Source organism: Carettochelys insculpta, chromosome 3 (assembly GCF_033958435.1).
Source record: "Carettochelys insculpta isolate YL-2023 chromosome 3, ASM3395843v1, whole genome shotgun sequence".
Classification (NCBI taxonomy): domain Eukaryota; kingdom Metazoa; phylum Chordata; order Testudines; family Carettochelyidae; genus Carettochelys; species Carettochelys insculpta.
This window is the reverse complement of record NC_134139.1, coordinates 74229858-74243711: the sequence shown is the minus strand read 5'-3', so window position 1 is coordinate 74243711 and position 13854 is coordinate 74229858. Positions and strand designations below refer to the sequence as shown.

General features: G+C 45.4%; 1 protein-coding gene across 4 annotated transcripts in view; it reads left to right on the top strand.

The window, feature by feature from the left end:
* GPR137B (G protein-coupled receptor 137B) overlaps positions 1-13854 on the top strand; it is a 50349-nt gene that overhangs the window by 20346 nt on the left and 16149 nt on the right. For all 4 annotated transcript variants that reach the window (XM_074990126.1, XM_074990125.1, XM_074990123.1 and 1 more), the window contains exons 4-5: positions 355-404; positions 7896-8118. In XM_074990126.1, the coding sequence (XP_074846227.1) occupies positions 355-404; positions 7896-8118 (273 nt within the window). The remainder of the gene's footprint in view (positions 1-354; positions 405-7895; positions 8119-13854) is intronic.

Below are 13854 nucleotides of genomic sequence, written 5' to 3'. Positions count from 1 at the left end.
GAATCAGACCCAAGGTGTCAATAATCGCCGATCTACACAAGAAAGTGACACCAGTATAATTCTGTCTGTTGGGCCCCCGTTATGCTAATGAGGCGCTGAATATGCATGTTAGTGCCTCATTAGCCTGCTTTGAATAGCCTCATTTCCATAACCCCTCTGATGGAAGGGAGCGAGTGTAGAAGCAGCCTAAGTTATTCCTTTTGCCATTTGGTATAGTTAAAATGGCATTTTTTAACGCAGCTAAACCCAAAGCTGCAAAACACATACTATGAATCCTTATCAGCTGTCAGTATCATATTTCATTTACTCATTTGTATGTCTTTTGTGAATTATGCAACTTTTTTCCTATTGCAGGTTATTTTCAAAGCTAAGTCAAAGTACTCTCCAGAACTACTTAAATACCGGTAAGAACTGTGCAAGCATTTCATGTGGCAAATATTTTAAAATGATTAATGATGGTTTTGATGCATCCTTCTGCTGGTAATTTAGAAATGGACTTAAATTTCTGACATTTAACACCTGCATTTTTTTAAAGTGTTTATGACGTTTTTAAACAAGTTTACAAATCCTTTGCCATTGCAATATCAGAAGTAATCACTGCAATAGTTGACTTTTGTTTATACAAGAATATAGTCACCAGCTCTTTCTATTTAATTGGGTCACACCTTCGTTTGTATACAACTGGATGTTTGAAAGAATCATATTTCAGCAGAGCGTATTCAGAATGGATGAGCATGGCTTCTCCCTGACAGTATCTGGTGGATTCAGCTGAATGCTCTGGAGTAGTTGGGAGAGATTGTGGCAAGTTTAGAAAGAGTGTTCAGCTGTCCTCTGTGAAGGTCAGGGCATAGGTTTTGGCAACAAAGGTGGGGCTGGGAGAGTACTGAGTCAGATGTTTTGGCAAGAAAAGAAGGAAAGTTGAGAAGACAAGCAGCCAGTGAGAATGGCTTCAATCTGGTGATTTAGTTGGGGGTTCATGGATGGGTTTCCAGCATTTGAGAGAGGTAAGGTGAAAACGGCTGAGTGTTTATATTCGGAGATATGGCTGGTGCTTGGTGGGGCCAGGAAGGACTGTCACAAATTGTTAGGAGATTCATGGATATCCATGAAGCTGAAAGAGAGAGATTAATTAATTTCTATTGAGTCAGAAGCTAGAGGCCTCAATCATGATTGCAGCCCACTGTTTTGATTGCTGCACAAGCAGATTAAGAGAGGCAGCCCCGGTCTGAAGAGCTGAGCAATCTGAAATGGCAACTCAGGCTGACAAAGTGGAATTACCTGGAACTCAAAACTCATAAAGACAGAAGGGATAACTGTAATCATCTACTCTGTCTTCCTGTGTAATGCAGGCCAGAAAGTGCCCCTGAATCAAATCCTGTTTAGAACATATTAGAATGGTGCCAAATTTCAATCCTACTCTGTTGCTGTGTTAACAGTTCACCGTTATTCTGTGTTTTAAAGCAAGAAGACAGTTTGTCCACATCCCAGAAATTCAGAAGTAGGTGGTGCTGTAGTGACAATTAAAGAAATAACATTTTTCCTACCCTCAAAAGCTTATATTCAGGGTTTGGTATTGATACAACATAACAGGTAGTAATCTGGAAGAGTAGTAGAAGAGCTGTTTGACACAATACTGATCCAATAATTAGAAAGTTAGGGGAAGTGACAGCTATTCAGAAAGGCTGGTTGAACAGTGCATGAAGCATGTTACTTTTGAGAAGTTGAATGAAGAAAGGGAGATACTTGGCTGAGGCCAGCAAGTGCAGAAGGTGCAAAGATGAAAACAGAAAGTGAACGGATGTGCAGCAGAGAGGTTTCACAAAGCCTGGTAATGAGAAGATGAAGGTGGAGAGGTAATGGGGAAATGCTGTTGCAGAGAGTTTTGAAAGTGAGGAACAGAAGTGCTGCATGTTGTATCAATACCAAAACCTAACTATAGATATTTACAGTAATGGCTTTTTCTGCAAAACACTTGAAAATACATTTCTTCAAAAACAAACAAACAGACTTGTCACACAATCAACGTACTTGTAAGAAATGCATTAAGCACATAATTAGAGACTTTCCATTCTGAAGTATGTAGAAGCTGTATTACATGTAGAGGCTTATCTTACATTACAAAGTTTTGCCAACATTACTATGTCAGCTAGGTGCAGGGAGAAAAACCCCTTTGTCACTGCCTGACACAACCAAAGTGGCAAAAACACATTGTGGATGCAAACAGGCTGACAGAAGAGTGCTTCTGTTTGCATCACTAACGTTGGTCGGAGGTGGTTTTAGCAGAAAGATTCCTTCTGTCAGCATCTGCTGTGCCTACAACTATGGAGCTTTGCCAGCACAGCTATACCAGTTTAGTTATATCAGCAAGTCATCCACAATGCTGACAATCCCTGAAAGAGTCATGCATGCGTTGTCCCAACTCATAGCCTCATGCATACGCTACGCTTTTTCTTATTACATGCAAAACATTAGGCCTGGTGTACACTGGTTTTGTATGTGTGCAGCTATGTTGATTACACTGGCATCACTATATAGGTCCAATCCTTGGTGTGCCCTATACTGTTAGGCTGCGTCTACACTGCTCCTCCCTTTTGGAAGGGGCATGTAAATGCAGCAGATCGAAAATGCTAACTAGGCACTGATATGAATATTTGGTGCCTCATTTGCATAATGACAGACATTTGCTGCATTGAAAGTGCAGCTTTCGAAATGCAAAATAGCCGTATAGAGAGGGTTCCAAAGCACCCTCCTTCCTAAAACAAATCGGGAAGAAGGGTGCTTTCGAAAGCGGGGCTTCCTTTCGAAGGAACCCTGTCTACATGGCTAGTTTGCATTTCAAACACAGCAGGGGCTCTTTCACCTGCACATCTGCTAATATAATATATGCCATCATGTGCCAGCAATTCACCACTGCAATTTACATTGGCCAGACTGGACAGTCTCTATGTAAAAGACTAAATGGACATAAATCAGATATCAGGAACAGTAACATACAAAATCCTGTAGGAGAACACTTCCATCTCCCTGGACACTCAGTAACAGATTTAAAAGTATCGGAGGGGTAGCCGTGTTAGTCTGGATCTGTAACAGCAACAAAGGGTCCTGTGGCACCTTATAGACTAACAGAAAAGTTTTGAGCATGAGCTTTCGTGAGCACAGACTCTCTTCTTCAGATGCTGGTCTTGGAAATCTGCAGGGCCAGGTATAAATAAGCCAGAGCAAGGGTGGAGATAACAAGGTTAGCTCAGTCAGCAAGGGTGAGGCTTACTACCAGCAGTTGATCTGGAGGTGTGAACACCAAGGGAGGGGAAGCTGCTTTTGTATTCAGCCAGCCATTCGCAGTCTTTGTTTAAGCCAGAGCTGAGGGCGTTGAATTTGCAGATGAATTGTAGCTCAGCAATTTCTCTTTGGAGTCTGGTCCTGAATTTTTTTTGCTGTAGGATAGCTACTTTTAAGTCTGCTACTGTGTGGCCTGGGAGATTGAAGCACTTTCAGGACCAGACTCCAAAGAGAAATTTCTGAGCTACAATTCATCTGCAAATGGATGATATTTAAGTACTGAAAGGCACTGCAAGGTAATAGGCTGAATCTTACAAATAAAATATAACGTACCTGTCGGAGGGTAGCTGGCCTTCTAAAGGGAGATAGGTCTTCACTGGGAGGGAGCTGATGTTCCTTCCCAGGTGGAGAGAATGCACTTGACAGGTGGTTTTAGGCTTCTGAGGGGGAAGAAGAACAGAGACCCTGGGCAGGCTGTGAGGAGACTGCAGAGTGAAGCTACAGGGAAAAAGTGGTCCCTGAGGAATGGATTTGGTTGGAACGGGGCAGAAGGAACCAGCTAGAAGTTTCGTTTTCCTTTTGGGGAGATGACAAAGAGGGTGGCCCAGGCCTCGTGTCTTCCCCTGAGGTTTAGGGAACAAAGGCAAAGACTGTTCCCCAGGAAGAAGGGACTGTGCCCAGATAAAGGGTGGGTTTGAGGACCTTTTTGTGTTTATTTCATAACTTTATGTTGTCTGAAAGCAGATACCAACAAGGGCTGTTTTGGAATTTATAAAAGCTTCCTTGGGAACTACTGAGGAACCAAAGAGAGAAACTGAGGAAGGACATTGCAGCACCATCTCTGTCTGCAAGGGGGTCCACGGGAAGCGCTGAGCTATTATAATACTGAGCTCTTGCATCTGGAAATACACAAGGGAGCTAAACAGTCATCTAGCTCACGGAATTTCCGGTTTATCTTTCTGTTTGCACAGATGATATGCCGTGAGATTCAAGGCTTGGCCTGGACCAGAGTGGGGCAGTATGATGTGGCAGCACTCTTCCACAATGCCTGCTTGTTCGCTGGCTTTTACTAACCAGAATTAAGTCTCTAGCTATTATGGTTGCTGAGACGCACTCATTTCCTGTTTTCAAGGCTCACCAATGCACAATGTTTGCTCACAGTTGCAGAGCCTGATAGCCTCCCTGGTAGCCTGTGGAAGGGGGTGACCTGGCCTTTCATGTAAATAGTTGCAAATTTGCAGGCGCTATGAGAACCCATTCATTGTCAAAACCATTCAGCCTGCTGATGTCTGAAATGCTTTGGTTTCATTAAAGTTACTGGGCTTAGTACAGGAGTAACTGGGTGAAATTTAAAGGCCTTTGGCAAACAGGTCAATCTAAATGGTCCTATAGTCCATAAAATTATGAAAACTGCCAACAATTTCACTTCCAAAGTCATGTAAGAAAGGAGAAGGAAGATCATACTATAAAGGACCATACAAACAGTGAATTACAGCTCACCTTAACGTCAGCACTGAAGGGGTGTTCAGTGAGTACCTAGACTTGGGTTTGTGTGCAGCAGGGGGTCGTGCAGTAGGAAGTTGTAGTGGAAGAGAAGGAACAGGCAAGCCTGATGATAGGCCAGGGGCAAAGAGAGCAATTGGGCTGGCCGTACAAAAGGCCCAAGACCTCCTGGTCCCCTCTAATGCAGCAGCTGCATTGGCAGAGCCTCAGGCCCTTTAAATCACTGCTGGAGCACCAGACAGTATGCTTGGGGCTATCCTGAGGGCTGGGTTGGGCATGCTGTGGTCCAGGTAATGCTGAGGGCTGGCTGCCTCTACCCCAACCTAATCCCTGAAGGCCCTGCCACTTCTGAGGAACTGGGTAGGGAAACCTCGCCATGCCTAGGGGCCTGGCAAGGCTGTTGGCCATGTTGGGAACACGCATGGCAGGTGGTAAAGCCTACTGTGAGGCAAATAAAATATAAAGCCATAGGGTTGTAATCGCTAGAACTGGGAGCCTAATTCTTCAGATCAACTAATTTATGTGAAAGACAAAAGCTGCAGAAATAATGTGCCCCAACATTTTGTGGGGCTGCTTCAGAGCAGTCTTCCTGAAAGCTCTGCAGGCTGGAATCTGATCCATAAATAATATTAATAAAAACACCCTGTTCTTAAAGGCTGACATCAAGCACTATCCTCCCTCTGAGGGAGAATTTCCACCTGAGGCCACACAAAGGAAGATCCACACAACTGTAACTGGTAACAATCAGACTGATTCATAAACACAAGTCATGGCTTTAAGCTATGTCAGTTCTCTCTATTCCGTATTAAACAAGCAGCCTTTCTTTAGCAGTTACCAGCTCTGGCAAAAGGAAGTAGTAATGCAATTTGAAATGAGCTAACAGCGCTTTAGTTTTCTATCATGATCAGGACTGCAGATTTGTCATGGTGTTTGTCTAGTAAAAGTCACAGAGCAGCCATGGTAAATTCAGTAAATGGCACCTTTGTAAAGTCACAGTTATGAACATTCGACTCTGTGTCTTTCAGTGGAAAATGCCAGTCCCCCCCTCCTCCCTCTGCCAAAGGATCACTGAGCAGCCACAGCAGAACCCTGGCATGACAACCCTCATCCTGGCCTAGGGTGAAGAGGAGTTCCTGGGATAGGAGATGTTGAAGTGTGACCCCCCGCCCCACCCCATGTGCACCTTTCAATGGTGGCTCCTGTCCCAGGGTCACAATACCAAGAGCAGACGAGCCAGGCCCACTCCTGTGTGACAGGAGCTGCCGCTATGTGGTTGCTGGAGCACAGGGTAGCTTTCCAGCCCTGCCCAATTACCAGTCTCCTCCTCCGCACCAAGCTGGGGAACCTTTTAAAAGCTACTCATGATGCATGGTTTGGAAATACAGCTTCATAAAAATGACAGCCATATGCAAAGAAAAATCCCAAACAGAAATGTCATGGTACCTTTGACATTTCTAACACCATGAAAACCTGAAGCTATGATTAATAAATTATGCATTATTAACTGTTTGGGTTAATATTTTCCATTGCTGTGTAGGTGTGTAAAGCTATTCTTTAAATAATAGAACTTAGATTACTCAAAAGACAACCTGGGCATATATTCCAACCCCACGTCAATCCTCCAAAGAGATCCTCAGTGCTGCAAACTTGACTTATTTGCTTTTCTGGTGGCCTAGGTTAGTAACTCTTAACAGAACCTAATAATCCTGAAATAAGTAACTGCTAAGAATAGTAATGATTTTGCTTTTTTTAAAAATTATGAGACCAGCTGTGAGCTTGTCTTTGCTACTGCATAAGGGAGTAAAGGAGTTTAAGGAATCTCTTTATTCTTCTGCATGGACATTGGGCCTGGGGAGGGAGCAGAGAGAAGAGGGCGATCAAAGCATCTCTTACCATGATGCTACCCCCCTCTCCAGAACAGAGGAGAAGCTAAGGAGGAAGCAGCTCTTAGAGGCACCGTTCAGTCTTTGCTCTGCTCTAGGGGCAGGGCAGCTGTGTGCTGCCTTTCACTTGAAGCAGCTTGCAAACTGCAAACGTCCGCTCCCAGTTTTCATATTTAGAATTCTGAAAGTTCCCTCCAAGAAACTGCATGCGACAAAGACATTTGGGGGAGGACAAAGGGGAGCTGGATGGACAGCTGCCTCATAGCTTGCAGACTTTAAGAAGGTCCGTCTAAAGAAGTGGGTCTGTCCCATGAAAGCCCATCACCTAATAAACTATTTTGTTAGTCTATAACGTGCTACATGACTGCTTTTGTGTTCTGATAGAATACAGACTAGCACGGCTACCGCTCTATCAAGCCTATATTTAGTGTGACTTCAAAAATGACTAGTCTCTGGGTCCACTCATACTACTGAGTGTGTACAAGGCCCAGGCCTAAAGCCAGGGCATTCCACGCACCTCGGCCATTCAGCCAACAATGGCTTCCTGAGCATGCTGAGTCTGGCCAGGTGGTGAGAGAGGGTGCTGTGATGTGTGATGTGCGCAGCTTGGCAGGGGAAAACAAATCTGTTTGTAGTAGATGTAAAACTCTGTGTATTTCACATTTGTCGTATTCTTGCTTTTCTCCATGTGTGTTAAGATCACCTCAGCTGTCATGCTTTATCCCTTACAAGTACATGGCTTCAATATCAGTTGAGTGTTGAGTTTAAAAACAGTTGTGAAATCAGCTCTAAGCGTCCTACATGCCCAGGCCTGCCGATGGGAGGGGAACTGCTCCGGGGCCTGGCATTTCAAAGGGGCCTGGAGCTCCAGGCCCCTTTGAAACACCACAGCAGCACTGCTATGCTGTTCTGCACAGTGCTGGGGGAAAGGAGAGGCCCAAACTAGTCTGAGTGGTGCTAAGGGCTGATCCCCTTAGCCCCGCCCCTTCTGCCCTAGGCCCTGCCCCTTAAAGGAATGCGGAGCTGAGTTCCCCAGCCAGCCTGACCCCAGACCCACGGTGGCTGTTGACCCTGGTGCCCAGGTCGCACAGATCAGTTTGGCTACCTGCGTGTCAGCTGTGACAGTGCTGACACAGATACAGTACCATACCTGTGCTCTATGTGCAGTTTGAAATAGATTGCTGACACTTGCTAAACACTCATTTTAAAAGCCTGTTTTTCCCTCCCCAGGTTGCCTCTCTATCTGGTTTCTCTCTTCATCAGTCTCCTCTTCCTCTTCGTGAATTTAACCTGTGCTGTGTTGGTGAGAACAGAAAATTCAGAGAGGAAAGTCATTGTCTCTGTCCGGGTGGCAATTAATGACACATTATTTGTTCTGTGTGCCATCTCACTCTCCATCTGTCTGTATAAGATTTCCAAGATGTCTTTAGCCAATATTTACTTGGAATCCAAGGTAAAGTACATTTTAGAGATCATTTAAACCTTACTGAAGAATATTTACAGTCAAAAGAGACAATTTAGTGGTATAAGGCTCAGTTTTAAAATTCTTTAGACTGTCTGAAACCAGAGGTATTAATCCCAGGAATTTCAACTCCACTTTTCATCTTTCTAAAACAAATTGACTACTGGGTCATTATCAAGGTGTTTTCTGCTCTGCCTGCTTACTAAAGATGCCATAGCATTTCAGTGCTGCTACATCTAGATATTTGAAGAGCATCTTTGGGGTTCCTGAGCCTATAAATGTCCTTTAAAATCTTTATGGTAGCAACATGTCCACAAAATAAATAGTAACATAAGGTATGAATCATCTTTCATGAATGGTGAATATCCTTGTGAAAGTTCTTTCAATGACTAAGGCTATAGGTAAAAATACTTCACCTTTGTAAGAATGGTCCAGTAGAAAAGGAGATTCACTTTTAAGATCCTTCAGTATGCATTCCTTAAAGCTATATCCTCATGTTGACAAGTTTTGGATAAGCTAAGCAGGTAAATGGGCAGACTCATAGGCTACAGTTACACTAGAGAGTTTTGCTGACAAAAATGTCCACACACAAGATGTGTTTTGTTGACAGTTTGTTGACAAAACTCAGAACCTTCACTGGCAGCGTTGTGTCTCTCAGCCATGAGGCAGAATGCCGTTGTTGACAGATTCTGTCGACAAAAAACCTGTGTGAACGCTCTGTGGGGGGCTTCTCTCGACAGACAGGGCATCCACAACAACGAGCAGCCTTGTCTGCTGTGCTTCCAAGTGCCTGTTTTGTCGAGAGAGCAGCCAGGCAATCCAGCCACTCTGTTGGCAGAGCACAGCGCTCTCCCGATAGGCGTTTGTGTGTGGCTGCGCTCTTGTCAACAGACGTTTTGATGGGAAATCGCTTCTGACAGTGACTTTTGCAGACAGATCACTGTAGTGTAACTGTAGCCATAGTGTAATGCTATTGAAGCCAATATGTATTTGGTATAAAGTCAATAGACGATGTTCTGCAACATAACAGACATAGTGAAAGAGGGCTTTATTTTCTCAAAGATCCCTTGACTTTTTAACTTGCACTAAGAAGTTAAGGCTGGAGGTAAGTGACTAAAGTTTAATAAAAATATATTAACATCTGTTTCATCAAAATAAATTTGCCAAAACTGTAAATTTCCATTACTATAAAGAAAATCTTACATGAAAATAAAATAAAATTCTTTCCGGCTGACTGGCCAGCTAATTATTTTTCCTACTTAATCAATCTGGAGGTATTATTCAACAACTGAAAGCCCATGATCGGCAGATTTCAGACTGCAGCTTTGTGCTTTTTCAGATTTTTCATTTGGAAATGTATCTACCTCCTGCCTATCATCTACGTGTGAGTTTTTGTAATAGAGAGGTGTTTACCAACCGAAAGATGGGATAGACTTCTTCATTCATTTCCTCCTCCCACTAGAAATCCAGTCTGTCTTACAAAGCACAACGCATTTGAAATTAGTGTTGAGGTGATAGAAACATACAACATGCACACTAACAGTGGAATGCAGAAGTCTGAAGTAACCGTTAACTTACTGACTCCTGTTGAACTGAAATGGGAGTTTTGCTTGTGTAATGATTGTAGAATTTCATTACTTGTGTTTAGTTTACAGCTCTGAAAGCTGGACAGCACAGCTAAGTGATTTTTAGTTTCAACTGCACTGCTGTGCAGAAATTCTTAGTAAAATTCCATCCCATTTGACCATACAAAATTAGTAGGGTTGGCAACTTTCTAATCGCACAAAATGGAACACCCTTGCCCACGCCGCCAAGGCCCAGCCCCACTCCTGCTCACTCCATCCCCAGTCCCCAAATCCTCACTTGTTCTTTTTCACCAGGCAGGAGATTGCGGAGCAGAAGGGAGTAGGGGCTGTGGCTGGGGGTGTGGGACCAGAAATTAGGGGTTTGGAGTGTGTGTAGGGGCTCTCAGCTGAGGCAGGGAATTGAGGTGTTTGGAGGGGTCTGGGCTCTGGGCTACGGTGTAGGCTCCAGGGTTGAGCTGGAAATGAGAAGGTTCAGGGGATGGTGTCTGGGCTGGAGGAGGAAGTTAGGCTGCAGGGGAGGGATTGATGGCATGAGGGCTTTGAGGCGCAGGATGGCCTAATGGGTTCAGAGTGTGGCAAGGGGATCTAAGCTGGGGCAGGAGTTGGTGCAGGTTCTGGCAGCAGTTACGTCAGGTGGCTCCCTGGAAATGGCAACATGTCCCTTGGCTCCTAGGGAAGGGGCAGGCGTGGCACAGGGGCTCTGCATACTGCCTGTGCCCAGACACCGTACCCTGCAGCTCCCATTGGGCTGTAGTTCTTGGCCAAAGGAACCTATGGAGCTGGCACTTTTAGTGGGGGTAGCCTGTAGAGTCCCTTGTTGCCTCTACGCCTAGAAGCCAAGGGACACATCACAACTTCTGTGCAGCCATACGGACCCAGGCAGGGACCCTGCCAGCCCCAAACCACCTGATTAATGGCCTAGTCAGTGGTGCTGACCAGAGCTGCCAGTGTCATTTTTTCACAGAGGTGGGAAAAGTAACCAAAAATGTTACTTGCGTAAAAGTACAGCTGCTTTGTGAGGATGGGGTGGGGAATGGTCTTAAGTGCAAGTCACCAGTGTCCCTCTGGAAAACTATTTGGCTGTGTCTACGCTAACAAGTTCTTTCGAGAGATTTTTCAAAAGAAGGGGACTCTTTCGAGAGATCCCACAGAGCATCTACACACAAAAAGTGTTCTTTCAAAAGTAAATCAAAAGAATCCTGCTCCTTTCAAAATCGCTCTTCCTTTCCCGTTGCAGGAAAAGCACCTTCTTTGAAAGCTTCTTTCAAAAGCAAACACATGTCAACACGCCTCCCGGGGCCTGATTTTTCCCCCTGTGTCCCATTCGTTCGAAAGAGCAGGGGCTCTGTGGACACTCTCTTTCACAGAGCAAATCACTCTTTCGAGCCGCTCTTTTGTGTGTGGCTGTGTTCTTTCAGAAGGAGCTCTTCCAGAAGGGCTTCTCTCGAAGCATCTCTCTAGTATTGATGTAGTCTTTGAGCAAAAGTACGCACATGTATGCATGCGCACACATGCCACACTTGATTGTACTCAAGTATCCAGAAGTGAAAGCAGCTGTGCCTTTATTCAAGTAACTTTTCTAGGTACTTTTTCCACCTCTGCTTTTTAAGTAGGTGATCTGGTCAAAAACCGGATACCTGGCAACCCCAAATGGCAAAACGCCCTCATTGTGGGATTTGGAGATTTGGCACCCTTCCATTTGACCATCACATTTCCCAGCTGCCTCTGTTCAAATATCATCCCTTGTGAAAGTGCACGGGGGTATGCCTTGCCTTCTCCTGCATAGTCACAGAGCCTCAGAAAGTGGAACCCTTTTCATTCTACTGTACAAAATGATATAGGATTGGAAGGGCAGAGGGCCTCACATGGGTAGAGCCCCATTCTTCAGAGGTTCCTGCCATGGGCCTGCCAACAGAAGGAGCAAAGGGGATAGATGCCCCAGGGCCTGGTGATTCAACAAAGCCTGGGGCTCCTGACCGCTGCTGCCACTCTCATAGCAGCAGTGGCTGGAGCCCAGGCCCTTTTGAATTGCTACCAGAGTGCCAGCACCCTGTGTGCCTCTGGGGGTTTCAGAGCAGTGTTCTCTCTAATTTTTGCTATCTGGGGCAGAATAAATTTTGTTATGTGCACCCAGGCATGTGCAGATGTGCACCATGGAATCACAGAATCCTAAGTCTGGAAGGGACCTCAGGCAGGCTTCTAGTCCAGCCCCCTGCTTCAAGCAGAATCAACCCCCACTAAGTCATCCCAGCCAGGACCTTGTCAAGCCAAGACTTAAAATCATCAAGGGATGGAGAATCCACCATCTCTCGAGGCAACACATTCCAATGCTTCACCACCCTCCTGGTGAAGTACTTTTTCCTAATATCTACCCTACACCTCTCCCTCTTCAACTTCAGACCATTGCTCCTTGTTCTACCATCTGACACCACTGAGAACAGTTTCTCACCCTCCTCTTTAGAGCTCCCCTTCAGGAAGTTGAAGGCTGCTATTAAATCACCCCTCAGTCTTCTCTTCTGTAAACTAAACAAGCTCGAATCCCTCAGCCTATCCTCATAGGTCTTGTGCTCTAGTCCCTTAATCATTTTTGTTGCACTCTGCTGAACCTGCTCCAGCAAATCCACATCCTTTTTATAGTGGGGGGGGGGGGTGTCCAAAACTGGACACAATATTCCAGATGTGGCCTCACCAGTGACGAATAGAGGGGAACAACTGCTTCTCTAGATCTTCTCGAAATGCTCCTCCTAATGTACCCTAGTATGCCGTTAGCCTTCTTGGCTACAAGGGTACACTGTTTACTCATATCCAGCCTTTCATCCACCATAACCCCTAGGTCCCTTTCTGTTGTACTGCTGCTGAGCCAGTCGGTCCCCAGCCTGTAACAATGCTTGGGATTCTTCCGCCCCAGGTGCAGGACTCTACACTTCTCTTTGTTGAACCGCATCAGATTTCTTTTGGCCCAGTCCTCCAAATTATCCAGGTCACTCTGGAATCTCTCTCTACCCTCCAACTTCCCTACCTCTCCCCCTCGTTTTGTGTCATCTGCAAACTGGCTGATGGTGCCATCCAGTCCCTCATCCAGGTCATTAATAATGATGTTGAAAAACACTGGCCCCAGAACCAAGCCTTGTGGCACTCCGCTTGAAACCGACTGCCATCCAGACATTGGCCCATTGACCACTACCCGTTGGGCCCAACCCTCAAGCCAGCTTTCTATTCATCTTATCCAAACCCTATTTCCTTAACTTATGGGCAAAAATGTTGTGGGAGACGGTATCAAAAGCTTTGCTGAAGTCAAGGTATATCACATCCACTGACTTCCCCATGTCCACAGAGCCTGTTACTTCATCAGTAGAGCCTGTTACCTCATCAGTAAAAACAAACGCTGCCAGCTGTGGGTGGTTCTGGGCGCTCAGCTTATCAGTTGGTTGGCACCTGTATCTTGCCTGGGCAGCAGCCCTAGCACTCAGCTTACAGTGAACGCTGCTTGGTGAGGAGGATGAGGGAGGAGCATGCCATGGTATGGGTGGCACTGATGGCTGGCTGCCCCTAGCCCCACCCACTCTGCCTGAGGCTCCACCCCTTCCAGGGGCATGGAGTCTCCCCAGCCTCTCCAGAGTTTGCCCTGGGACTATCAGCTCCTCTGTTCTGGCATGACACAAGCACAGAGTGCATGACTAGATTCTCGCCACAGCAGGTACCCTCAGTCCTTTGAGGGCATGTAAATCCACTGCAGCTAAGTGGCTTAAATAATCATTATGGCCTGTGAGGAAGGATTCCCCCTTGCTTACTTGCCCCATGTGTCTTCCTACGACCCAACTATTTAGGCTAGACACCACTCTGAGGATTTGGCCCTAGTGAACGAAGCATTTTTTTTATCATAGTATTCTATTTGCTGAGCAAGAAGTGATAGAAGTTAAACCTATGGCATTTTTAAATCCTACACTGCACTAGTTCTCCCTGTAATCTGGCAAAAACAGCACTGAAAAATGCCAGCTGCTTTCTTCTGTCTTGTGTTGTCAGCATAAAGAACTGAGCTGTGATGTCTGAGAATCAGCAGCTCCTGTCTCCCTCCTCCTCCGTTTCCATAACAGCATAGTTGATTCTCCCACACAGAGGGAGAACAGAGAAGTATGTAACA